Source organism: Dermacentor andersoni, chromosome 2, assembly GCF_023375885.2.
Source record: "Dermacentor andersoni chromosome 2, qqDerAnde1_hic_scaffold, whole genome shotgun sequence".
NCBI classification, from domain to species: domain Eukaryota; kingdom Metazoa; phylum Arthropoda; class Arachnida; order Ixodida; family Ixodidae; genus Dermacentor; species Dermacentor andersoni.
Genome location: NC_092815.1, coordinates 8,973,815 through 9,001,491, shown reverse-complemented (window position 1 = coordinate 9,001,491; position 27,677 = coordinate 8,973,815). Strand labels below are relative to the sequence as shown.

At 48.2% G+C, this 27,677-nt stretch overlaps 1 protein-coding gene across 1 annotated transcript in view; it reads left to right on the top strand.

Annotated features, from left to right (window-relative positions):
- Nucleotides 1–1,290: 1,290 nt before the first annotated feature.
- LOC126543018 (neurotrimin-like) overlaps nt 1,291–27,677 on the top strand; it is a 412,056-nt gene continuing 385,669 nt past the window's right edge. Inside the window, exon 1 of the mRNA XM_050190167.3 lies at nt 1,291–2,715. Within this exon, the coding sequence (XP_050046124.1) occupies nt 2,577–2,715 (139 nt within the window). The 5' untranslated portion in view covers nt 1,291–2,576. The remainder of the gene's footprint in view (nt 2,716–27,677) is intronic.

Sequence of the window (27,677 nt, the reverse complement as noted above, 5' to 3'; positions counted from 1 at the left end):
TTGGTGTCAGTGCTTGTTGGCTTCTTATGATATGAACAATAAAAATCGGGCTCCTCGGTTAACCCCCTTTCTTCTCGTAGAATACTGGCATGTAACGCAGCAGCGCAGTAATTCCGGAAGGCAAATGATTGCTTATACACTGCCTGTCCCCCTCAACACACTGATCACAGATGATATTGATGTTTTAGTCTTCGTTAACTAATCTGTATAATTATTATTCCTGAAAGCGCTAGTTTTATGCTTAATACTCTGAACTTTTTCATCACGATATTAGTTTCGCTGCACCATATGTTATTAGGATACATGACTGATCCGAGTGCAGTATTTTTTTTTCTTCATACTGCTGATTTCTTGATATTATGTAAGCTAAGTAACTTGCTTTGGTTTGCTATTTTTTGTTACTTTCTCTTGCGTTATTTTTATTCTTTTTATTCTGCTTTATTGTTACCATTCCTCGTGCACTGTTGTTCCCCCTGCTGCTGCCATAAAACAGGCTTTAGCAATTAGTCAAGCTGCTCACGCAGCCTTTTTCCTGAATACCTGCCCATATGTAAATGTATTTTGTTTATGGGAAATAAAGCACTCACTCACTCACTCACTCACTCACTCACTCACTCACTCACTCACTCACTCACTCACTCACTCACTCACTCACTCGCTCACTTACTTACTTACTTACTTACTTACTTACTTACTTACTTACTTACTTACTTACTTACTACTTTACCGGCTAAATATTTGAGGTCTCCTAGAAATTTGTACGGCTGCGCTGGGAAAGAGCACCCAACAGCGCAGTCTGGGCAGAAATTTCAAATGGGCCGTACTGCGCGCAGTCGGGGTCTGTGACGAATCATCACTACGAACGACAACCAAACAACCCTCTTATCATAAGTACTTCCAAAGAGTGCCAGAACTCACTTGGTCCTATTTCTCCGTCTTTATAGCATCACTTGCTCAGATTGTCACGCATCTGCCAAAGATTCTTGATGATTAGTTACTTATTGATCGCAAAGGTCTCCTCATAAGCCCAATGAGAACGCGCGTTTTCAGGTGTATATTTTTTGTTTGTTTGTTTTCTTTTCTTTCGTCGTAGTGCAGCGTCCGGACCATTCTTCAGCACCCCGCACGCATGAGTGCCAGCATTCCCGACCTGACGCCGAACGGCATCGCCTAATACCTTCGAAGAACACCTCTTCCCTTGCGAAACAAAACCCAGCGTGGCAAGACGCTCGGCAGGGAGAACCTTCATTCGATTTCGGTGGGCCGCCAGTGGAGGACGACGTGAAGCGGGTGAATGTAAGAGATGGATATGGGGGAAGTAGGAGAAGGGAGGGGGGGGGGAGAGCGAGATAGTCGGGCGGCGGCGGTGCACCGGCAAAATGCCTCCGCGCCTTCATTCCTGGCTCGGTGGCGCACCTGCCCTAGCCTCTCGTGACGTCACTCATGACGACACAACCGATGCGACGTTCTTCTTGCCTCCCCGCGGCCACGACCAGGGCGGCACCCCGCGTCGGCGGCCGCAAACATTGATCGCAGTCTGCCGGCTGACACGCTCGGCCTCGGACGGAGGAGACGCTGTCGTCGTTCCTCTGCCTGAGCTCGGGGCTTCTCCGCATAGCAGAGCCCGCCGACGATCCCGCGCCTCCTTCGCAGCTGCTTGCCTTTTCGCGGCCTTCGTCATCGCCGGCGCCTCCCGCTTCCGCGCGGCGACAGCGAGCAGTGCCGGCTGCAATGCGAAGCGCCTCGGCGCGCGTCATTGACGAAACGCGTGGTCTTCCGTTGCTGTCCTGAGCGCTGCACTTTTCTTGCTGTACAGGTTTGAGCACCTGCCTTGCGTCGCGCTACCGTCTGAAGCGCCATCCCCACCGTGGGAAGTGAGGGTGCTGCTGGGCGCGTGTGCTTGATGCTACAACGTCTGCTCGTCCCCGGATAATTCCGTTTTTTTTTTTTGTTTTTTCTTGGCACCGCTTCACCGGGGCCACGGACTGTAATTTTGTGATCGGTGCTCATCCCAGTGCTGCCGGAAGTGGCGCGTCGTGTTGGGCAAGCGTTCAAGGTGTCGTGGAGATGTGAACACTCGAAAGAACTTCGAAAAGGTTCTGGATTAACGTAACTATCCCTCACCGGCTGGGGTGGCACATTGACGGACCACTGGGATTACCGCCAGCGTGATGGCTCAGTGACTGTCGTCGTCCTGTGCAAAACGTCCGAGTCACGTTGCTGACGGCGACCGTCTGCAAGCACGTTCCGTCTGCAAAACGTGGATAGCCTCCTCTTCTCAGACAGCCGTAAACGTGCTTAACTGTCACGTGCTGGTGATTGCCCCTCAGCGCTCTGCGACACTCTCACAAGCAATTCATACCTTGTGCTCGTCAGCCCGTGCGTTGCGACATTAGAACTAGGCTGCTTGCGTATGTTACACGGCACCTTTGCCCTCTATTTTTAGCTGGCATCTGATGCTCAGAGGTGCAGCAAAGCGCGGAACGTTGCTGCTGAACATTACGCGGTAGGTGACGGATAAAGGGAGTTTCTCACGTTCTTGCAAGGTGGAAGTGCGAGCACGATTGGATAACACTATGAAGCGTTCCTGGGTGCTCCTGGAGCCACTGTTGCTGTGCCTCGTCGTCGGGTTTGAAGTGAAGGGGACGCAGCTGACAGACACGACGGAGACAGCACCCACGGCAACCAAGGCATCGCTAGTCCTGCCCGGACCAGGTACGTGCAACTTCTTGCACGCTATTTGCTTCAGGGTTTCCTGTATACGGTTCTGAAACTTCTCTTTCATGGATGTTTGTACCTTTAATGTCCCTCAACTGCACTTACGCACTGATAACGAAGTCATTGTTGCAATTTTCACGCAATCTATGCAGAAGGCGTTGGATATGGCAAATAAGTTCTGCGGAATCCCGCAAGGTGGAGGAAAGTCCATGAAAGGAAAAAAAATACCACGGTAGTATTACTGCGAAGCTTCTTATGAGAAGCCTGCATGGATTTATTTTGTGGCCTCCTACTATTTTGGGTAGTCGTCAATTTTTCCTTTCATAGAAGGCATTAGAGAAATCGCCTAGTCCTGACGGTAGGAACTATTTAATCACTCTTCGCATGCATAGGTGGCGCACCTTGTATACGACAAAAGTATGTTTTTCCGCATAAACGGTCTGCAAGGTTTCGTAGAAAAATGAAGCTGAAGAAGAGCGTTTCGTGATATATTGCGCTGCGCTTGCGCATTGAGGGGCGTCGGTCAGAAGGCTCTTACGCGATTCCGTCTCTTCTTGCGCTCCTAGGTGTCTCTATTGTCTTTTAAGTTGATGCACAGTTTCATGGCAGACATATGTGCCTTAAGGAATGGATGAGTGATAATTAACGTATAGTTCTTCGTCTTTACCCGCTGCATCTTGCCGCCTTAGCTGCACTGCTAAAGCTATGTAGACATCAATCAATCGATTAGTCAAAATTACTATTCAGCTCGGGGAGAGAAAGTAATGAAAAATAAAATAAAAGAACATGACAGATAAAGGGAAGTTTGCATACGAGGGCCGATCGCGACTACAGTTCATTCATGAAAATGTCGTTTTGATAAGTACGACTGTTCTCTCCGATACGTCTCTCTCCGTTGTAGAAACTGTAAAGAGAACAAACACAGCCTTAAACCTTATTATCGGTTCTTAATGTCCCGGCTGCGTCCATATCTTGAGATCTCGTACTGTCAAACCCGGAACTGCTGAGAGGTAGAAGGCTGAACAGTCGCGAACAGGGACGACATAAGCAAGGACATGGTCATAAAGAACCGAGCGATTCAGCCCGTCCTTTGAGACACCTCTTCTATTGACCTCACGTGCTGGGTCAGCCGTTGATTGTTGAATCGTGAACTAGCGAGTCCGTACGAAACTTCTTCTAGCCCGATTCCTTGTCTTCACCGTTGAAGGCGAGGCCCCCGACCACGTGCCAAATCGTGGCGAACTTGGTATGGTGCTTGGCACGCAGCTTTCCGGCTATTTTTATCACGTCCAGATGCGCGCGCACACACGCCTGTCTAGATACGAAAAGAAGATGCAACACCTTCGTGTTCATATATAGCTATGCCTGAAAAGTGCGGCGTAACACGGACTAAGCAATGGAGACGAAGAACACGGACCGGAAGACGCATGTCCTATTTATTTTCTTCGTCTTCAATCTTTTGCCCGTGCTACGTAGAGATGCTCTCGTATAGTTATGAATCCGCACGAAGGCATTCTGCTTACGTCTGAATGAATCCGAACGAATCATTCTGCGCTAGCTAAGTACGCAAGGGCGCACTACGGTTTCAAGTTTTCCGGCCATAAAGAACAAATCTGTATGAGAACCTGTTAATATTGAACAGCACCCAAAAAAGAGAGAGCGTTAGACAGTTCCTTCTTCTCGTGTAACTAACGTCTGCTTCTCTTATCTTCTGTACCAGTCTTCGTTTTTCGTAGTTCACGGTAACTGGAATTATTCTCCGGTTGGACGTACCCGTATTTCCTATTGTTTCTCTTTCTGGGCATTTAGGATAAGGCTGCATAGAACCAAAATAAAGTGGTTTTTAATGGGCAAGTTGGTAATGTATAAACGAATTGTCGAGGAAAAGAGCTTGATGAAAAGGAGGTCCAGTCGGCAAAGGAGCACCTTTCGTCTTCAACCACTGCAGTGTCAGCTTAGCCGCGCCGGGGTGTCTATTGTGAACTTGCAATGCACGATGAACGTTGCGCAGGATTGCAGCAGATAGCGACTTATAATATTCTTAACTGCACGTAAGCCAAGTGATTACCGAACGAAAACACTCTCTCACGCTTGACTACACAAGTGCGTACGCTCGTATATTCATGTGCTCTTATATATATATATATATATATATATATATATATATATATATATATATATATATATATATATATATACACAGAACTTGTAACCACAATGATAGAAGGACATGCTGGCGCACAAATTAGGCGCTGACTGCTTCTTGAAGTTGAACAGGTGCTACAGTAGCATACATCGCTTTGAGTATTTCATGAAATTTTGTAGAACAAAGCGCAGAATAACAGTTATAGCACATACAACGGTGTTACCACATGCAAGTCTAAGAAAAAGAAATTTTTTTGATAGGAAAGACAGTGAAGTCGACCTGAGCTTATATGCGCTAGTGTGCTGCATACAAGTCTAAATTACACCACGACATCACAAAGGGACTCGGAAAGCAACAGCGCGAACAATTTACCCCTCATGTAAAACCCCTCTCCAGGGGCATTTGAGGAATAAATAAATAAATAGCACAGAACACAGCAGTATTACAAAGAAATATCAAGCAACAATGCTAACGAAGATAATATCACACGTCATAAACCGCGGAAATACACATAAACTTTTTGTAAAAGAAACGTGTTTTTTTTTTTTACATATCGCCAGTTAATAACGCCCAGCAACGCTACTGTCTTCAAAAAATAATATTAAAGACTATTAGAGAGCCACTTTTGCACGGCTCTTGTTGGTTACGAGCCCAATAATATCTTAATAGTAGGGATGATTTAAGTCGGTGTCATTGTGCGTCAAGGTGCGGGCATTCTAGAATAAGGTCATATGTGTTTCTGTCAACAAAACCACAATCATACTGCAGAATTTCAGCACGGTTAAACGGTTAATGTTGTGTAAAAAATGTTTTCCTTGGGCGGCGCCCAGCGGCAATCAATGAATAAGGCCTTCTGTGGTGTCTGCAAAAGTTAATGGAATGTTCAATTCAAGAAGAGGATCATATAAAGTAAATCGGAGATCATGAAATTTATGTCAAATCACCTCGTTCTACACATTTTGAATGATGACGATTTTCACATACAGCGAAGTTCATTTACTGATAGTAGGAGGGAAATCATATAATATACGTCTGTTATCTGCTTGTCGTGCTGCTCCATTGGCTGCTGTCTTGAGTCATCGCTCTTTATTAGCACTGACCCTTAGCATTTTTTATTATAACAGTAATGTATTGTGGGTCTATTATCGGGATGCCAAATGCCGCAGATCTTCTCTTAGAAAAATGCATGCGCAGATTATAACTCATACTACTATTACACGTGCGCTTATACCACAAAACATAGCGAGTTCATTTAAATCCGGTCAACGAAGCGCACGTTTCGTCACGCCTTCTAAAAAAAAAATTTCAGGAAACATTCTCGTGAAAATAGCATAACTTCATTGCAAATTCGGCAGAAACCGGAACTAAAAAACGAAAGCGTCTTATTTCGATCTTTTATAGTGCTAAATTAAAATTCCGCGCAGTGAATTACTCGGTTAGAAAACAAAAGGGGACTGAAGTAGTATTGCACTTGACATCTTCTACTCTTGTTTTGCGCGACGCCCCAAATCTTTTTCTTTTTTTTCGTATGTCTGATTGATTACCAACTCGCTGAATATTTTTTTCTTGCGTGTCCTCTCTTTCTGTTTTTATTTCATTTTTACTGCGATAGCAATTATATCGACGCTCCAGGCGCATTTCTGCTGTCCGCGTCGGCGTCGCCGTGATGTTTCGCAGAAAGTCCAAGAGCGCTAACAGCGTCGCCGCGCATCTCATGCTGTATGTGAGATTGAAAGCTTGCGAGAGTGAGCAGACGATGGTGGCCCAACCTTGCGCACGCAATAGACGATAGCGGGGAAGAAGCACGCCATCTTCCGTCGTGCGCAATAGCACCGGGGGGAGGGGGAGGGCAAGAGAGAAGGGGTGAAGGCGGCCTACTCCGGCGGCGGCTATGTATGGCGCGGCCACGCGAGCCCTACCTTGAAAGCAATCTGTGATAACGACAGAGTGCGCCGAGTGCTGATAGCTTGCTGTGCGCTGTGGTCTCAGCGCTTTGCTTGCGTTGAAGCGAGAGGCCGCACGAAAGTCAATCCACTCGCTGCTGCTGCCGCGCTTCCTCACTCGAACGCCTTGACAACGACTGTGCGCGGCTATGGAGTGAGATGTGTTGATGTTTGCTTGTGCGCGCGTGATAACACGCTTGTTAATTCCTTAAGTCCCTTAAGGATTATCTCTACTGAGTGAAATCTAGTGTATTCAAAAGCAAGCGTCCATTGCTGAAGGGCCGGTAGTTGCACAAGTAACCAATGAAGTTTGAATTCCCCCCCCGCCCTCCCACACATGCACAAAGTTGCACAAATAACCAATGAAGTTTGAATTCCCCCCCCGCCCTCCCACACACACACAAAGTTGCACAAATAACCAATGAAGTTTAAATTCCCCCCCACCGCCCTCCCACACACACACAAAAGAATCCCAAGACATCCAACTCAACCTCATCGACAAGGGCGAATAACTGCGTAATATTATAAGCACTGAACAGGAGGCATCAGCGTTACAAGACAGGTATATGTAGCCATACCTCAGAGAGCTGCGAATTCATTGTGGCGTTTCTTAAATAAGGACAATGAACCTGCATAAGCGAATTCAGTAGCGGCTAGTATTGACATTTGTGCTGTCAACAGTTGTTGTGATGGTGTGCATGTGCTCGGTCTCTCTGTCTTTCTCTGTATTTCCTTCTTATTACTTCTTCTTCCCTTGTCCGCCAGTTTAAGGTAGCAAACAAATTTTCAATTCTGGTGAAGTTCTCTGCCGTTCTGCTTTCTTTCGTCTGTCTTTCTCTCGTCACAGCCCTAACTTAATACTGCGTCAAGTAGTTCAAGCAAAAATGCCGAGTGGAGCCACGATTCATAATTTTGTTGTCTGTTCATACTTGTAGCTCGACTTCTGCAATATGACCAAAGGTACCAATGAATGGTTCGTGAAAAATTAGTTCGTTATAACAAATATTTCATTACAAGCCTATACAGATGTAAGCTTTTCTGAGACGACATACCTAAATACAGTATTTACTACGTTGCGGTTGCTCATTACTACACAGGTGTAGCGTTAGCATTAATCGTGGCCGATTTTGTGCGGCGAAAGTTCTGTCTTCCTTGCATCCTAATCACGGGCTTGTGCAAGACTGCCTGTGAGTACGGTGCAACCTTGAAAGGAGCCGCGCGAGCTCGTGACACTGTTTTTCTTGCAAACAAGCATAGAAGTTACTGTGAGACACCTTTTGTCGAAATGGTTTCTGTTGAGAGGGAGTTTCCGGGATATTGTCGTCTTTATGTTGTTTTCTTATTTTCGTTTTTATTTCAGGAATTTTAGTCAGCCATATGGCCTTTTGTTTGAAGTAAGAATAGAAGAAAGAGAGAGAGAGTGGCATTTTCTAATGAGTGCTGGATATGTTTGCCCATACATACGCTTGGCATGTCGGATGTGCTAGGCTATAATAAGCTAATTTTGCATGCCGTTCAATAGAGCAAATTTAAGGCAGGTAAGCACCCAGTGTCCTTAAAAAAGTTGCTGCGGACTTGTTCAACGTCATTGTTTCGTAAGTTCAGTGTTTGGACACAACCCGCTGGTTTCACGTATGGGCAAAATACCTGCGCCAAAGAGAAACCAGTATTCATAATGACTGGCATTGCAAAGGCCAAAAATCTTATTTGGTGCAGCGAAATTTCGGAACGCTGAAACTCATTTCCAATGGCATATATATGGATATCCCATTGATAGTTCCATTGGTAGTTTCTTATATAGTTCCTGACATAGGGATCGTGCCGAGCTTGGCACCACAACTAGTTTCGCAAACAGGGAAGGAAGAAATATGCTGCAGTGCAGAGAGCGCCTGGTGACGGGTGGCATCTAAATAGAGCGAATTTGGCGGTGGTACAAAAAGCGGAGCAGGCCATTGAGCGACTGATTGCAGTTCAGTCTTTGCGTTCCGTTTCGCGCTCCGGCGGAAAGCACGCGCCGGTCCCTGTGCGTCAAGGACCGCGAGTGAAGCAGCGTCGCATCTTGTACGCCGTGGTCGATATGGGTGGCGGAGGCACGGGCGTCGTTCGATTATCGGCGAAGACTCCTGCATCCCTGCGGAGTGCTGAGCACCGTAGTTCTCGATCGAAGGACGCACCCCAAGCAGCTCGGCCGTTGACATTCTGTAGCGACGCACCCTTCCTTACGGATACGAAGGTATACGCGCGGCTCGCATCAATCATTTAGGCAGAATCCAATAGCCGCCCAAAAGAGTGCCTCGCCTGCTTGGAAGGAACGCTGGCTGCCCAGAGAAGCATGCCGCACAGCGATTATTGCATTGTTTAGCCGCGCGGAAAACCTGATTTTGGCACCCAGGGATTGAAAGTTCACAGTGAGCGGCATGGAGTTGGCATTTCAGGTATATGGCGAGTACAATAAGTACGCTATTAGCGAAGCGAGGAGCGGTAGGTGTGTGTGCATGTGCGCGTGTTTGCGTGCGTCTGTGTGTGCGTGCGTTTGCGTGCATATGTATGTGCGCATGCGTGCGTGAATGTGGCTTTCCATTTCTTGTCTACATCCACATTGGAATCCGTTATACTACTGAAAAAAATCATTTGTACGTGGTAACGAAATAATATTGAGTAAAAAAATTACGAGAAAGTGCCGCTGAAGGAAAAAAAAAAGCTTACGCAAGCTCGCAGCAAATCTGGTTGGGACCAGTGGGATGGTCCCGCTTTTTTAGGATGTGGCTTGACACAACGAGCCTTAAATTATAGCCACGTCTCTTAGTGATAGATTAATTACTCTAAACATTTTCTTTATCATGCTCATTTCACAGGCGAATTTATCAGTGATCTAAGTCAGCCCAGCATTGAGATCTAACGTGGTACCGCGGGCACGTCGCAATTGCTGTCAGCTATGGCGAGAAGGAAGAAGTTGTACGTGGGTTAAATGTACAAGAACTACCGACTTGCGTTATTAAAGAGGTTTTTCTTGGAGCGAGTTATTGGTAGGAGCACAGTTAATGTGGGGATTTTGAGCAGGCGCTGTGGACTAAGATTCATAAAACCCACATTTCGATATCAACCGGAAGTGAAAATAGTTTCTAGAGTTTCGCGCCAACTGGACTATATTCGTTGGCTGGTTGTTCAGGCCAACACACAATGATTGCCTTCGTCATTATGCGCTTGCGTTCTTGGAACAACGCAGTTTGTTTTTACTTTTCTTTTCAGAAATGCAATGAGCCGTAGCAACAACTGCACTTCTTTCCGGCTCTGACATTTGTAGTTCCTTTTCTCCATAAACTGAGGTGCTTAAGCTTCCCTGCTTCCTGCCTTTTCCTGTTACAAAAAAAATGTTTCTTAAAACTGAGGCCTTCGCACACGAAAATCACTCCGGCGGATTCCATCGGTTTTACGCAAAACGTGGCGATCGAAGTACCGGGGCCAGCGACAATCTGAAGCAACTGGTTGCAAGAACTGCTGCAAGTTCCAGGAATGACAACATCACAATGGCGCTGCAAACGGAAGAGGCTTCGAATGGCGCTGCAAACGGAATGGAGCTGCACTAGAGGCTTTTCCAATCACTGTTCACTGATTCAGCCAGGGAAGTGTTGCGCAGCCGCTAAGAAAGAAGCCAGACAAAAGAAGTGCTATTCAAAGTCGAATCGCTACGCTCTGAAATCGCGCAGTGTTTGTAAAGGTATCGTCAGCTACGGCGGACGGAACTCGTATGACTCTTCACATGCAGGCATGCTTTCTTTCTCATTTTGCCGCTGCTTTTTATGCCTGGTCGTTGACTTTCATGACCTGCACCGGAACAACCGTCAGCGGTCGTAACAACCTCACATCTTCAACGTAATAGCGATTCACGGATTGTTGCTATGTTCGGGTAATGTTGAAGGTGGGCGCGTCTGATCAACTCACTTGAGCTCGAGCTTGCAGGGTACTGCTTGGCTCCAGCGAAATGTGGCATCCAAATAATTTCATGCTGGCGAAAACTTCATGAGACTTTTGCTCGATTGCAGAGCGGACGCCAAGGATCCCTGTCAGTTCGTAAACACGTAGGAAAGGAAATATGGAAGGCACCCGTATTGGCACCCGTAGCAACAACTGCACTTCTTTCCGGCTCTGACATTTGTCCTCCGCTGTGAGCTACGCACGTTAACTTGTCCTCTACGCGGGGGAGGTGGGTCATTTGGAAGGATTAATAGTCGAGGACAGAAGCCAGAAGCGTTTATCTGAGCTGCGTGCCAGTGCTAAAACCGCGGTGTATGCACCCACAGCATATCATCTTAAACTTAGGAGCCTGGCAGTTTGGGCGAGCTTGTAATGCTTCATGTTGTAACGGTACACTGCAAAAAAACGTGTACACGAGAGGAAGAAAGGACAGGGCGAACAGTGACTTCAAGTTTCAAGTCATCGCTCGTACTGTCCTTTTTTTAGCTTGAATACAGCTATTTTCCCACAGTGGGACTACCAACTGAACTGATCCTTGCAATTCCCCAATGATCAGTTCTGGACCCTGTTTTATTTTCCCTTTACATACCTTTACATAATATGTTGGACTTGTCAACTTAGTCTACAACGTATTTACTGCACTAATCAGCTTACACTATAAGCTGTAAATCTATGTTCGAACGCAGCAGTGATGCAATGCAAGGGTTGAATGCATTCACAAATTTCTCTTCTGGAGTCCTTTTCAAGAACAAAGCGGGACGTTTGATGCCTGCTTTAAGAAGGTCAATGTAAGCTTCTTCATTTTCGATGCCATTTAACCTTCAGAACTGCTCTATAGACCCGAACTTCCAAGTTCTGATGAGCCGTATGAGACTTCGCTTTAAGCTTCTTGAGCTTCGCACCGTTTCCACCGTGCTTCATCGTAGCAGCGAGAATTCTAGTCCTTTGCATTGGCTAGAAGGGAGCGTTCAAACGACACAGTTGCTTTGTCTTATCCGACACCTGTACAAACTGCTGATCATCTAACATCTTCTTTGTGATGTTGTGAATGTCAGTGCTAGTGCGGAACGTCACGTTCAGTTCCTGTCGGATTCGAAGCCTGAGCACCTTCATTGTCATGTACAAGATGTGACTTGGCTAGACTCCCCGACGATCAGTGCGGCGAATCTCGCTAGCTGCATTATCAAGTCTTGTTACTCGAACGCTGGGACGCATGCATCGGTGTTGGCCATAGTAGATCAGTGGAAACGAGAGTTCCTCAGCATCGTTATTGAATATTATACTAAGTGGTCGCTTCCCTTCGCCCGGACTTACAACGTAGAAGCAGGTTTAGTCCCAAACCAGTTTGTTCATTACCGGTCAGAAATCGCACGTGATGAACTGGGTCAGCAATGCCAGCATCCAACTGGTCTACGTGTTTTATTTATTTTGACTTCCCTAGCTCGGTTATTTGCTCCTCAATTCTGTCCCGAGTGAGTGGAAGGTCATAACGTTTGTACAAAGGTATTCTACACAAGAATTCGAGCCAGGCATACAAGTACTCCTTCTTCACTGCTCCTTGTTTATCGGCCGATTTTATCGCCATCATTTTCGTTAGCTTGACATGGATGGATGTCTCATCGGTGACGTCTCGGGGAAGACTTGTTACCATTTTATCCGCGTCGACTGCAACGTTCATTGTATGGCCAACGGTTCCAAACTGACCACCATGCATTAAACGGAGGATGTACATAAATGCGATTCTTGGCGATATGAAACGATCACTAATCTCATTAAGTGGCGGAAGATGAGGAGGCTTAGGCGGATACCGAAAGCCGTCACACCAATGGAGCCAGAATACCGGGTACGAGCGCGCCTCGACGGAACAGAGAGGGAGAAAGGATACAGCAGCTGCCGCTGCAGCGTGTGAGGTGTTGCCTGAGGGGAGAATGCATCGCGGCGATGCCACGCACCTTCGACGTCATGCTCTCAAGCATTTGTTATCCGCGCGTTCATTGTTCGCGCACACTATTGCCTGCATTCTAACTGCGCCTCGGTGAGGCGCAATGAAAATGCGCCAAGAGTCTTAATGCGCTCGCTTGCCCACGAGGAGTGCTCAACTCGAAGGACGCTGAGCTCAAGTTGGCCCATGCCCGAATTTCAAGTTCGCCCACCCCCAGATTTCAGTTGGGCCGCCCCCACCCCGACTCGCATCCCCACCCCCAAATTTCAAGTTCACGCTCACTCTACACCCTCCCCACGACCCAGACGAATGTAGCTATGCAAGCAACGCCATCACTGTAGCGAGTTTTTAGCAGCAAAGATTGTGAACGACGTTGGTCGAAAGGGTGTAAACTGGCTGTGAGCACCAGCCGACGCGTATGCGTCATAACTTTCTTCTAGCTTCCCCTCCAAGCTACTAGATGGCACTGGAGTGCAATTTAGCCACAGCTCCCGTGTTCCAATTGCTTTGGTTCGCAGCTGTAACTAGTAAATTACGGAATACGCTTTCGTGTCATACTGGGAACGCGAACAGGAAAAATGAAATTACCAGGTTCTTCGTAATGTTGAGTCACCAACCGTGTGACAAAAATCACCTTGTTTAGGTTTCGCAGTACAGGTTTGTCCTTGTTTCTTGGGCTCATTCAGCGATTGCATCGCAATTACAATGAAGCACCAGGCGACAAAAAAATTACGCATGGTATCATGTGATTTCTTTTGTTCGCATTTCACTCTATATGATAGCCTACATCGTTGAAAAATGAAACAAGGTCCCTAATAAGAAAAAGCACCTGCTCAGCCCGGGCTGCGTCTTTCTGCAACCATGGAATGATTGTGCGAGAAATTTCTTGACGGCGAGGATTCGTCTCTCTTCTCCGGACGCTTACAAAGCAACAGAAGGGCATTCGCGCAGTACTCGACAGAGCTTGCTCACCGCACTCATTGTCATGCCGATTCGGCTTGCTCTATGTCCAAGAAAGTTAATTGCGAAGCATTTCTTGGCGAACATTTGTTCACATTGACAGTATATATCTAGTCGCCTACGTCTTAGTGCTCTCATGGTGCTTTCGGTAACTCGATATGTACCAAAATTGGCATAGTATGACAAGGGTGTATGACGAACATAAACAATTGGTTATGACATGGATATCATATTATGTGTGTTATGTAGGTCATAAAACAGTCGCCTAACAAGAGTGTATAACGAACATAAATGGTGGGTCATGACATGAATATTGTAACGTAGATTGAAGCCGGAGCCTTACAAAGTAGACGCTTCTCTTTAATGGTGGGACAGAAGAAGAGCGTGCAGCCTACACGCTTCATTATCTTTCATGGCGACAACCTTAGCGCGCGCCGTCCCGCGGTGCTAGAGCCCCACATCACTGTGTCAACTGCTCCCCATGCGAAAAGCGAGCGTCTCGGTCGCGTCGAATGGGGAGAATTCCGTGAGGGGAGAATTCCGTGAGGTTCTTTCAGCGACTACAAGAAATGGAGCTCTTCAGGTGCATCTCGGCGTTCACGTACGCGCATAGTATGGTTTCATGCGCACTACATGAACAACTTCAGCGCGAGGACGAGGACGGAGCGAACCGGGGTCCGAACTGCACGAGACGACTTCTTAGGTCACGTCACTGAGGCGGCGTGTAACCTTGTAGGTACCAAAATACCGGCGGAGCAACTTTTCTGAGAGTCCACGGCGACGGATGGGCGCCCAGACCCACACGCAGGCGCCGGTATTGTAATGGACGTCGCGCCGACCCAGGTTGTATCGATGGGTGTCGGTATGCTGCTGACTACGATGCCAATACGATGCCAAGCAAGCTGACGTGCTTCTTCAGCTCTTTGTACGAACTCTTCCACGTGTTCGCTGGTCGGACCATTATCATCCAGAGGTAGCATGGTGTCAAGTCACAAGACGTGACGCCCGTGTACAAGTTCTAACGGCGCAAACTGTGTAGTCTCCTGTACAGCAGTGTTATACGCGAAGGTCACACAGGGTAAAATCTCGTCCCCCGTCTTGTGCTGTACGTCGACATACATGGAGAGCATATCAGCAAGCGTTCTATTCAGACGTTCCGTTAATCCATTGCTTCGAGGGTGATACACAGTGCTTTTGCGGTGAGAGCTATGCGTCAGCTGGAGAACGTCCTGCATAAGTTCTGCTGTAAATGCTGTGCTGCGGTCGGTGATGAGAACAGACAGTGCACCATGTCGTAGGACGATGTGACGTACAATGAACTTGGCCACTCCATACAAGTTTACTTGCGGAATAGCTTCGGTTTCGGTGTACCGGGTTAAGTAGTCCGTAGCGACGACTATGAATCTGTTGCGCGAAAAGGTCACTGGGAATGGCCCCAGTACATCCATACCTATTTGTTGGGACGGTGCTAGAGGGGGGTCCACAGGGTGGAGAAAGCCAGCCCGTTTAACTGGTGGTTTCTTGCGGCCCTGGCAATCGCGGCAGGTCTTCACGTAGCGTTGCACAGAAGAAAAACGCCGGGGCTACTAATACTTCTGTCGTATCCTTGCTAATGTCGTATCCTTGCTCATGCGCATGGCTCATCATGGCAGGCTTGCAGAATGTCTTGGCGCAGCGCCGACGGCACAAGAAGGTACGTAACTGGACCGCTTCCGCAGTTTTTCCTGTAAAGGACGTTGTCGTGCAAATAGTACGATGATAAGCCACGCACGAGCGAGTGGGGTAAAAGACCTTCAATTCCTTGAAGGTGCTCGATCAGCGGCAGCAGATCAGGGTCAGCGTACTGGTAGTCAGCCATCTTTATGGCGTCGATAACGCCGACGAATGGCAAGTCATGGTCAGGGTCTGATGACGTCGTAGGGAGTGGTGCGTGTGATAGTCAGCGTCGCTTTGCTTCCTTCAGATCGGTAGACAACTGTAATGTCGTACTCTTGTAAGCGCAGGCTCCACCGGGCTAGTCTGGCTGAAGGATCCTTGAGGTTGGCAAACCAGCACAGGGCGTCGTTGATTGCTGACAGCCTGAAAGGGTCTACCGTACAAGTAGGGTCGGAATTCACTAATTGCCCACACAACCACTAAGTATTTTTTCAGTGGTTGAGTAGTTTTTCTCAGCCTTGCTGGGACTGCGGCTTGCATAAGCAATGGTGTGGTCCGCACCACCTTGCCACTGCACAAGAACTGCGCCGAGACCCGCATTACTGGCGTCAGTATGAATTTCAGTGTCAGCATCTTCGTCGAAATGAGCAAGTATTGGGGCCGCTTGCAAACGCTTGCGCGATTCATTGAACGATTGCTGCTGCTCATCCGCCCAAATGAAAGGCACATCGTCGCGTGTAAGCAGTGTCAGAGGCTCAGCAATTTTGGAGAATCCCTCGACGAAACGCCTATAATATGCGCACAAATCAAGGAAGCGTTGGACAGCCTTCTTGTCTGTGGATGGTGAGAACTCGGCGACGGCAGCTAACTTTCGGGGTCTGGTCGGACGCCTGTAGGACCAACGACATTGCCAAGAAATTTGAGCTCTTGGAACCCGAAGTAGCATTTTTCCGGCTTGATGGTAAGGCTGGCAGTACGGATCGCAGCGAGCACACTCTCGAGTCGTGCGAGATGTTCGGCAAACGTGCTCGAGAACACGACGACGTCGTCCAAGTATACAAGGCAAGTTTGCCACTTCAGTTCAGCAAGCACGTTATCCATCATCCGCTGAAAGGTGGCAGGTGCGGAACAGAGACCGAAGGGGAGATCTTTGACCTCATAAAGCCCGTTAGGTGTCACAAACGCCGTTTTTTCACGATCCTGTTCATCAACTTCGATTTGCCAATACCCCGATTTAAGATCCAATGAAGAAAAAAAAAAACTTGGCATGTTGTAGACGATCCAACGCGTCGTCGATGCGTGGCAATAGATAAACATCGCGCTTGGTGACACGGTTCAACTTTCTGCAATCTACACAGAAACATAATGTGTTGTCTTTCTTTCTAACACTACAGGGGAGGCCCACGGGCTTGTGGACGCCTGGATCACGTCGTCTTGGAGCATCTCTTTCACTTGATGCTTGATGGCTTCCCTTTCCACTGGAGACACTTTGTAAATTTGCTGACGAACAGGACGTGCAGACTTGTCCGTAATAATGCGGTGCTTTGTGATGAACGTGCGTCGTACTTTGGATGATGTTGAAAAACAGTCCGCAAATTCATTCACAAGACTCAGTAGATGGTCTTCCTGATGGCTTGGCAGAGCAGCGTTAACGTGAATCCGTTCTATTGGCCTGGGTAATTCAGATTGCTGAGACGATGCGATTTCCAATGTGGCAATGTCACTAACATCAGTGATTTCGCGAAGGAATGCGATTGTCGTTCCTAGCAGTACATGCCCATACTTGTTGCTAAAGTTTGTTAGCAAAACGACTGAACATTGGTTTCGCACCTGAAGAAGCCCTCTGGCTATGCAAATGTGGCGCTCAAGAAGCAGGGGGATGTTTGCCTCAGCAATTCCTTCGGTGTCATTCTCCATGTCGCATCGGACAAGGGTAAGCACGCTGCTCTTGGGTGGCAACGTGACGTAATTGTCAGCTACGCGAAGCGCGATGTCACCATTACTGTTCGCTATGGCTTGCGTAGTAGAGAAGCTGACTCTAGACTCTTGCAGGTAGATGATGGCACCGTTCGCCTAAAGTAAATCCATGCCGAGTCTAGGCTCCTTTGAACATTCAAGAAGAATGACTAAGTCGCCGATGTACGTAAGGCCCCGAATGTTTACTCGTGCCGCGCACCAGCTGATTGGAATTATGAGGTGCCCTCCTGCAGTACGAATCTGAGTTCCGGTCCATTGCGTCGAAACTTTGTTCAGCATACGCGCGACATGCTGGCTCATAACAGGCGTGTCCGCAACCATGTCGATTAACAGCGTGACTTCGTGGTCATGTATGGTAACTGGTACGTTGCAAGATACTGACACAGAACTACACTGCTTTCTCTGCGTCTCAATTACGCGGTCGTCGTAGTGGAGGTTCTTCAGCGTTCGCAACGTCAGCGACCTCACCTCCGCAGGTCGCTGGACTCAGTTTTCCCGAGAGGCAGGACTGGGTGAGCGACGCCTTGTTGCGCTCGGCGTGAAGAGGGGGCTGGAAGACCTGTTTCGGGCGGGTGATAGTGACCGGGTGTCACGGATCCATGGGGCAAACGAGGCCCTGGCGTCTGCGAGGTAGGCGTCAATCTCCAGGGGGCGTTTACCATTTCGCGGGCACGGCGCATTCAGTGAAAATCCACGGAGCCCAGCTCGGCGGTAAGGACACGCGTTGTAGAGGTGATCGGCTTCACCGCAATGAAAACACCCGGTCTGCAGTGCGCCATACGTCGCTCTTGCGGGGTGGTCGTGTTTCAGCCACGAAGGGCGTGCGGCGAAGCCTGAAGTCGCCAGTTGCTGTTCAACGTCGCGCACATCATGAAAGTCCGGGACGTCGCTCACATCGCGAAAAATCGGGGACATCGAACTTGGCGCAGCTTCCACATACGACATGCGAGGCTGTGGCTGCCTTACCTCGTGCTGTTGTGTCTCACTTCGCTCTGGGACTTGGACTGCCTGCCTGATCTCCTCCCGGACGACCTTAGCCAGCGCGAGTCGCGGCACCAATGCAGGAGCCGCCTGAAGCATTTGGAGCTCTTCTCGAACAAGCCTAATGAGCTCCCGCAAGGCGTCGGCATTGTCCAAGGCTATAGCGAGAAGGTCACGCGATAGGGTCGACACGTCCCGGTTGTACTGCCTTGTTCGCTGCTGCAGTGCCTTTTCCATTGATATTGCTTCCGCGAGAAACTCTGCAACGGTCTTTGGTGGGTTTCGTATTAGGCCACTGAATAACTCTTGCTTGAAACCGTGCATCAATTCCCTGAGCTTCTTTTCTTCTGGCATGGCTGGATCCGCGCGTCGGAAAAGTCGGCACATATCTTCGACAAACATTGCGCCGCTTTCGTTCGGCCTCTGTACTCTCGCCTGAATTGCAGATTCAGCTCGCTCTTTGCGATAGAGGCTTGCGTATGTGCTGATTAACTGTCGTCGGAATTCGTCCCATGTCGATAGGGCCGCCTCACTGTTCTCAAACCATGTCCGTGCATAGTCCTCGAGGGCAAAGTAGGCGTTGCGTAGCTTGCACTCTGGAGTCCAGCTGTTGAATTCTGCGACACGCTCAATGTGATCGAGCCAGTCCTCAACATCCCCGAAGGTGTCCCCATGGAAGGACGTGGGGATTCGCGGCTGGTTAAGGACGACCTCGGTCGTTGCGGTTGAGGAAGAAGACGGAACCGATGTACTCATCCTTTTAACTCGATTGGGTAGAGACTCGTGCTCAGGTGGCAGTCCTTAAAGTCGACGGCTTGTCCGTACGTGAACAGGAGTCAGCTCGACCGGACTTCGTACTGGGCTTGTAGACGGTGTTCGATCTGGGAGTGGTCGCATGTACCCAGCACCTCCACCAGAAAAATGTAACGTAGATTGAAGCCGGAGTCTTACAAAGTAGACGCTTCTCTTTAATGGCGGGCCAGAAGAAGAGCGTGCAGCCTACACACTTCATCGTCTTTCATGGCGCCGACCGTTGCGCGCGCCGTCCCGCGGTGCGAGAGGCCAACATCACTGTGTCAGTATCATGACATGCTAGTCATGTTGTTCATGAAGCAGTCCCCTACGTCTTGGTGCTCTCACGGTCGTTTCGTTAACTTGGTTTTTACCAAAATTGGCACAGTATGACAGGTGTGCACAACGAATATAAGTGATAGGTCATGACATGAATTTAATGACATGCGTGTCATATAAATCATGAAACAGCCGCCTACGTCTTGGTGTTTACCAAAACTGGCATAGTATGACAAGAGCGTATGACGAACGTGAATGATAGGTCATGACATGCGTCATGTAGGTCTTGAAACAACCGCCTATGTATTGGTGCTCTCATGGTCGTTACATTAACTTGGTATGTGCCAAAATTCGCATAGTGTGACAAAAGTGTATGACGAACATAAATGCTAGGTCATGACATGAATTTCATGACATGCATGTCATGTAGGTCACGAAACAGCCGCCTACGTATTGGTGCTCTCATGGTCGTTTCATTAACTCGGTATGTACTAAAATGTGCATGGTATGACAAGAGTGTATGATGAACATAAATTATAGGTCTTGACAGGAATGTCATGGCATGCATGTCATGTAGGTCATGAAACAGCGGCCTACGTATCATTGCTCTCATGGTCGTTTTGTTAACTTAGTAGGTTCCCAGCACACTGTTTTGCATAAGATGGATTCCCACATGGCGTGGGATCTGCCGTCTTCATTTTTTTTTAGAAGTCATCTCGTTACGGCGTGGTGTAACATGAGAAACAGAAATATAGGGAAGATTTCACGTTGTATTTAACCATTCCTGAGGTGCGTGCGAGAGCATTCTTTTTTTGCAAGGACGTTAGCGGGGCAGAGAGCGGGGGGAGGGGGGGGGAGGACGCGTGAAATGTTATACTTGAAGAATTCATGGAAAGTCTAGTTGCAATTACTTTTGTGGTGGAAAGACAGTCTTTTGTAACCTAAAAGCGTTCCCAATAAGAGTTTTGCCACTTTAAATATTTAAACGCATATGAAGGGCGCTCCTTTCATTGCGCCATCTTTGGAAACTCAGAATTGGCTAACGGGCTTCTGCCAGGTTGATAAAAACGTTCTCCTGCAATTATTTTTTTTATTTGTTTCCTAATGAACTAAGACCGAGCGTATAGTGTCGCGATAAGTTGTTTGTCCAACAGCATGCCAGCTTCGCAGTAACGCTATATCGCTCTTTAGCTACCAGAGCCTAGCTACAAACCCACTCCGAGAGACTGTTAGTGAAAAAATGCTATAAGGAAAATGGCGTGATTATTCAAATGGCGCCTCCAGCGGAAAGTGAGTTTGACTCGCGGGTTGGTAAACACGGCAAGTGAAGCTCAGAGTCGGCGCTCGTTTGCGCAACGCGACCTCGCGAGCCTGTGATTAACTCGGAAGTCGGTCGTCTTGCTCATGGCTCACGAGCGACATTTCCTGGGGGGTCGCGGACTGTGGGCCATAAAGGCGGCAGCCAAACAGCAGCCACCTAATTCAGAGCAGCAGGCACACTATATGCTGGCGAGGAGTGTATGAGCAGAGGGCGACGGCGAAGTGCCAGGAGTTTCCGCGGACGCGCAGAAACACTTGCGCTCTCCAGGTGACCTGGTTCTCAAAACGAATCGCACCTCGAAATAAACTGCAGTTAGCCGAGCTTGGCCACCAGATTAATGCGAAAATGCGATACGTTTTTTCTATAGACAGCGGGATTCCGTCGTGGGCTGCTACAAGGCTCCTGAGAAGCGGCGCAATCAGTGACAGGTTCGTAACTCGACAAGTGATAATTGGGTGAGATTGAGGAGAACGCATAACGGTTTTAATGCGGTCTGGAGGCAACAAGTTCAAGAAACCGGCCTGTTGAACACTGCATTCGTCATCTTATTTTCTTTCATCATCATCGTCGGCGGCGTCGTCGTCGTGTCGTTGTTGCCCATTCAACGTAAAAAAAATTGGAGGACGCTTAGCTTCGCCTTCAAGTGTCCAACTGGAGCGCATGTAACCGTAATGTTTACCGCCAAACGCTGGCTGCGAACGCTATGCACGAAGGCGGGCTTTGTGGTAGAAACGCGGCCTCTTGCGAGCGCCAGCTGGAGGTATTGCAAGGAAGCGGGGGCGCCGCTCCGTGGCCCCCGAGACGCCCACGCGCCGGTGTGCGCAAATGGCGGACGATGCGGCCGGTCTGTGAATTGTAGAAACGCAGGAAAAGGGGTTTGTTTGAGTTTTGGCGTAACAGAGTTATGTTTACTCGTATAGTCACATTACAAACCGAGAGCTATCATGTCTGTAGGTTGTATGTATGCCGTAGTTTACGATTTTTCCACGTATTTTAGCTTGAGCAATTCAATTAGTTCAGTAAATTTCTTGCGTCGCATGGATGGCCTGGGATACGGGTGGTTCGAAAATCGTTTTGCTGGTCCGCTCGGTTACTGTGACGCCGACGCAGAAACGCGAGCCTAAGAGCTGCGCTCTAAAAAAATCTGATGCGGCTCGCTGGGCTAGGCGTAGGTTTGCAAGCACAGCGCAATAATTTCAGACCGTTCTAAATAAGATGGTGGGCAGGAAGGCCACGTTCGGCTTGCACGAAACACAGCGATTCAGATCCACAAACGTAAGCGCAGCGCCAAGCGAAAGAGCCGCCGTGAACTTGGATGTCGTAGCAATCTTTGTTTACTTGGGCAATGTTGCCAGCGCAAGTAACGTATTCTAGATTTGCCAATAGGAAACCGATGTCGAACGTGAACTCGTGATATCTGGCTTAGTCGGTTCTTGCTTTACGTAGGGTGCACTAAACTTTTAATACACTATACTATGCGCGACAGCAATACGGCCCAACCCTCCAGCGGCTGCGAGTGGCAAGAAGACCCGAAATGCCGCCTCTCGCGAATATATAACCACAATGGCCATAAACTGAAAATGGCACGTACAATTACAAGGTTTCTATGGGCCTCGCACGGGGCGGCACCAGGCATGCTTTTTACGAGTCATTTCGTCAACCACGTCTATGCCATTACGAAATGGTACGTTGTATGAAATCTAGCAACCAGTAGTTGTGTGCTTCCAGTCGTGCCTCGCTACGATTTTAGAGGAGATTTAGCAGTGCAGCAGAGATGTAGCAGATTTGCGTTGGCAAGGCTGCGTCGGATGTCTACCAAGTGAACGACCGCATTACTTCGTCTGCTCAGACTGCTGCCTGAGTAAATGTCTGCTGAGACTCCGTGCTTGTGGACACATTGGCACTTCGAACAGCAATCAAATGACAACTACATCCGCAGTGAAAAAGCAGGGGACGCTTCGATCACCTGACATTGGCTGATTGGCCAAGCGGAATCGAGTGTCGGATGCTCCGACAGGTGGCGCCACGACGTCACAAGCGGAGGGTCTGCAGCGCGATAACATCCCGCCGCGTTTTAATGCGACAGCAATTGCACGCAAATTTCAGGCGCATTTTTGCCATTGTCGTCGCCGTCACCGTGATGCTCCGTATGAAGTCCAAGAAAGATAACACCGTCGTCGCGCGCCGTTTGCTGTGTGCGAGTGAAGGCGTGCGAGGGTACGCCGACGATCACGGCTCAATCTCGCGTGCGCAAGGGGGGAAAGCGGGGAAGAGGCGTGCCGTCTTCCGTCGCGCGCAGGGAAGTGGTGGGAGAGGAGGTAGGGAGGACGTTGTACTACGGCAGCCATTGCGTATTGCGCGCGGTCGAGCGGGCTTTATCTTAAAAGCGATCTGCTTTGAGAGCACCGTCTAGGAAGGCTGATGGCTCGTAGCTTTGCGTGTGCTGTGTTCTCGCGGCTCAGTTTGCGGTGAAGCGATAGACTGCACAAAGGCCACTTAGCTCGCTGCTGCTGCCGCTCTTCCTCACACAAGCGTTTTGTCAACGAGTGCCCGCGGTCATCGAGTGTGGTGTGTTGATGTTTGCCTGGGCGCACTGACACCATGCTTGTTAATTTAGTTAGTAAGCGAACGTTTGCAAGTTTACACGGCTGATTACACTACCATCCTTGCTTCATATGGATTTCCACTAATTCGCTGTCGCAATCGATGCTTGGCCTTTCGGCCGAAATTGTTACTTCTTTAGTTAGTTCATCCACGGAGACGTGCTGCAGTGGCTTGTTCTGTGCAGTGTCTCAGTGGCTATAGCGTTCACTTTCTAAACGTGAAGTCACAGGTTCGATTCTCCGTCGCACCAACCACGTTCCCACGGGAATTGATTGCAATGCGGGTTAATGTTTGAACCCAAAGTTCGGGTTTATGCTCAGTAAGCGCAGTAATCAAGTTTGTATTCATGCTAAAGAACCCAAAGTAGTCAAAAATAATTTGGAGTCCTTCGTTGGGACATCGCTTACAACCCCGGACGTTAAGTGTTATCGCAAGACCAATGAATAATACGGCAGCCTCCGTCACCGCTCGCGTCCGTACGCTGAATTCCCGTGCAGCGTTCCACTGCCTCTATAGTACGACGCTTGTCCTTATACGAGAATGACTTTATAGTGTCCTCTTAACGATGAATCGAGCAACCTTATTAGAAAAGTGCATTCTTTGCTTTCAGCCAGCTCTTGCTTTAATGATGCAGCGAAACGCGTCGCCTGATTGGTGATCGCTTTTTCCTGTGATGCAGACATTATTGTCATTACGTTTTTCTTTTAGCTTCTCGTTTCTTTCTTGAGTGGTGAAACGAAGTAGATATTATCAAGCTTTCCGCCAGCGTCAGGGCCGCGCTTTGATTCCTGCTCGCTTTCCGGATACAACTTCAAGAGGGGAATTCCCGCACCATTATTGTCATTTCATTTCCCTTCATTTTTCTTCTATCTTTCTGGCACCGAGTAATGCAGATTATACGGAGTCATAAGGCGGCAGGAAAGTATAGAATCAAAAGAAGGATACGCGCTGAGCGTTTTGATTTACTGGACGCAAAAGGTGAGGTAATTGTAGAGCTGGAGAGAGCAATAAGCGCTCTTTAATAAAAAATAGAAATGTTTGCCTGGCGGAAGATAAATCATGGTGCTGCGTTTGAAGAATACTGCGGGACGTTTTAGTTAGTTACACGTAGTTGTGTAGTTAGTTAGGTTGGTTTTGCGTAAGGTGGTTTTGTGTAGGTAAGTTAGTCGTCTCGTCTGCGAAAATCATTTTTGTTACCGGACTCTGTTACAGTACTTTCGTTTATTTACAAGATTGGGCGTCTCTTTGAGTGTTGTGCATTCTTTTCCTGCGCCTTCTTTTACTCCTGTGCTGAACTTCGCCTATTTTTTTGCTTTTAGACGGTCTTCAGTGTTCCGCAGTGCTTTCTTTTCGTTTCATTTCTTTTCTTGCCCTGTTACGAGAAGTAGGCAGCGCTTATTGACAACCTTGCCTATAAAATAATATCGATAACTAAAAGAGAAACACGTGACGAGACCGGAAAGCGGCTGGAGCACGACTTTGGCGCCCTGATGCGTTGCTGCCCTGAAGTCCGTCACTCTCCAATCAGCCTCCTAACATTTGTGCGTCTGTATGTAGGGCTTCATATGACTTTGGTTCCCCTGAAATACTCAACCAAGGCAGGGATATTTAACTGGAACAGGGGACATTCTCTTATATTTCCTAACGTGCTGCGCTTGTATAAGCCATAGTTTCAGGCTATATAACTTATAAGCAAATGTAATGCGTAATGATGTACCAGCATGCTCTGAAACTAATAAAGAATAATAATTCTTTTTGTTCTAAGCTTGATTCTTGTTTCGAAAAAGGTATTATTACATTTTCGATTTTAAGTATCGGTCAGGCTTCACCGACAAGAACGCTGCAAAAGTGTTCTAAAGCATTGGCGAAGAGGGAAGCACGATGTTATTTTGTTAACTTACCCTTTCTTTACTTGCACTGCCGCTCTGTTAAGCACTGCAACGTGGGAAGCGAGAAAAAGAAAACAATTCTTTTGGCTTAGCTCACTATGCGATTACATCTGCGCGATTTTCCTTTTTGGCCAGACAATTCAAACAACTCTACACTAAAGTATTATTAGTAGCAGTAACACGGTGCCCTTATTCGGCCAGATATGTCCATATAGATGCCGAGCACCATGTACGTAATTACAGTCTCGCAAGGCTATGTATGTTTGCACAAACAAATTCACGCCGCTGACGGTGCAAAGCCGTCAATCGTAATCGCAGTATAACAATGGAATTGTAGCATGAAAGGGTCAAGAAAAAGGAAATGCTTGCACGGCTCAACGTAAAAAATACGCAACGGCGCCCCAGTAACAATATAAAACACGATAGGAAGCGTCGAGCAAAACAAACACTGGGGCATGAGAACTGAAATTGTAGTTTTATGGGCAAGCCAACGCAAGATGTCGACACGAAGGCCGCACTTGTCGTTGTCGTTGCGGTTGAACGACTTTCCAACCGCATTTCAGTCTAACCAAGTTTGCATGAGGCCGTGTGACATGCACTATAGCGGCGAAAGGGGCAGATGAGATGGAAGACGGCAAATAATGGTGGTGCAACAAACTGTAGCGTACGCAAAACCGCAGTTTTTTTTTATCAATATGCATTGAGCACAAAAGACGCATTGCTACATTGGACATTGTTATCGACGTCCTGTCGCTGGCCGCGCGCTGAATAGAGAAGTGGCCGCGCTCTTTCGCTAAAAGTGGCCGCGCCAAACGAGCACGCGGACCGCTAGTGTAGGCGTACAAACAGCGAGCGGCAGTTTGCTGTTTTGAGTTGTTTGCATAAGTGGCGGTATTGCATGGTCGAAATGGTGGTTCGTACTTTGTGCGCATGTACACATATGCAGTACATCAGGCGGGTTAAACAGAAAAAAAAAGAACCTCGTTCAGCGCATCTCTCTCACAGTATCAAACTTACAAATGAAGGGAAACTGGGAGACGTTGATTCTACATGGGAGTTTCAGCCGAAAAAAAAAAAAAATAGAGAAGCGAAAGTGAATTTAAGTCGTTCCTATTTCGTCAAATAAAAGAAAATGTTGACTTCCAGAGGCCGACGTTTTCACTCGCTCCGTCCTATTCCTGCAGCCACGTTCATTTCACCCGCCGGGCGGGCTCGGAGGCGTTCGGCGCTTTTTTGAAACATTTCGCGTCGACGCGGCGACGTATTTATAGACCCAGAGCCGCATACGCGCACCCGCAAGCACGCACGTACGAGTATTTGCGCGTCTCCAGTCTTCAGTGCAGCAGTGACATGGTCTCCATGGCGCGTCCTGCCGGTCGCCGGTGGCTATGCGCACAGAAATAAGCTTCCACGCGCTGAATAGCAAGGAGCGCTCGACTCTCATAAGTTACAGCACGGCCCCTCAACAAGCGGCCTTCTTTAAGAAAATTGAAGAGATTAAAGCAAAACAGGAAACTCCAAAGTGTCCTCCTCGCTTTTGCATCCATATTCGGGACGAATGGTAAGGGCGATGCGCTCCCATCTCACAGCGTAGACTATATTTTTTTAGTTATTTCTACTTCTCAGGACCAGCCACGGGAGGGAGTCAGATGTCATCGTCTAAGCCAGGAACTGCGCTTGATTTGCAGAGTTCGGTGCAGTATGGTGGAAATGGCTGTGCATGTCAATATTCAGCGTACGCTCAACGCGCAGCAATATAATCCCGTACTCGGACGGCATCACTGGCAACTTAGTTATGGACGCGGCCAATGTGAGCTGGCCGAGCTTTAGTCGCTACCATTTTCAAGAATCTGAAGGTGAAAGAAGAGGCGCTCAGTCGAAGGACACTTAAAGCCGAGCATTGGTACCTGCCCATTCTCTCGGGTAAAACCGCTGCTCTGCATGTATCGCTCCCATCCTTTAGGCAGGTTGTGGTTGTTTGCATTTGGGGCTTCATCTAATACTTGGCATTTCCTTTTACCTCAATATCTTTATGTTCCTTAAACGGGCGAGGAAGGAACCAGCCAGACGTGTGCGCCCTCGTACTATGGCTCACGAGGACCTTGCAATGGTGTGCAAGCAGCCAGGTGCACTCAAGGTGCACGGTCGCTAGCCCGCACGTACTGCTCCCCTGTACCGACCTCAAAAAGAAAGACAAAGTGAAGAAGAATGGGAGAGGCGACTGAAGGGCGGACATAATTGAATAGTTCATATCAGCACTTTCTGAACCTTGGTGATGTGCAGGCTGACAAACTCAGCGCCACTCTGTGGAGGTGGATGACCAGTGAAGCTATGTATGTGGGCCCCTTAATGGCGAACTGTCCATTGCCGTGCGTCAAAAGCGGCATGCACATAAATGGAGGGCGAGGCGCGACTAGTCCCTCGTCCACGATGTAGATGATGAGGCATCTGGGGGTATACATACCCATGTATTGCAGGAAAACGCGGCACCTTC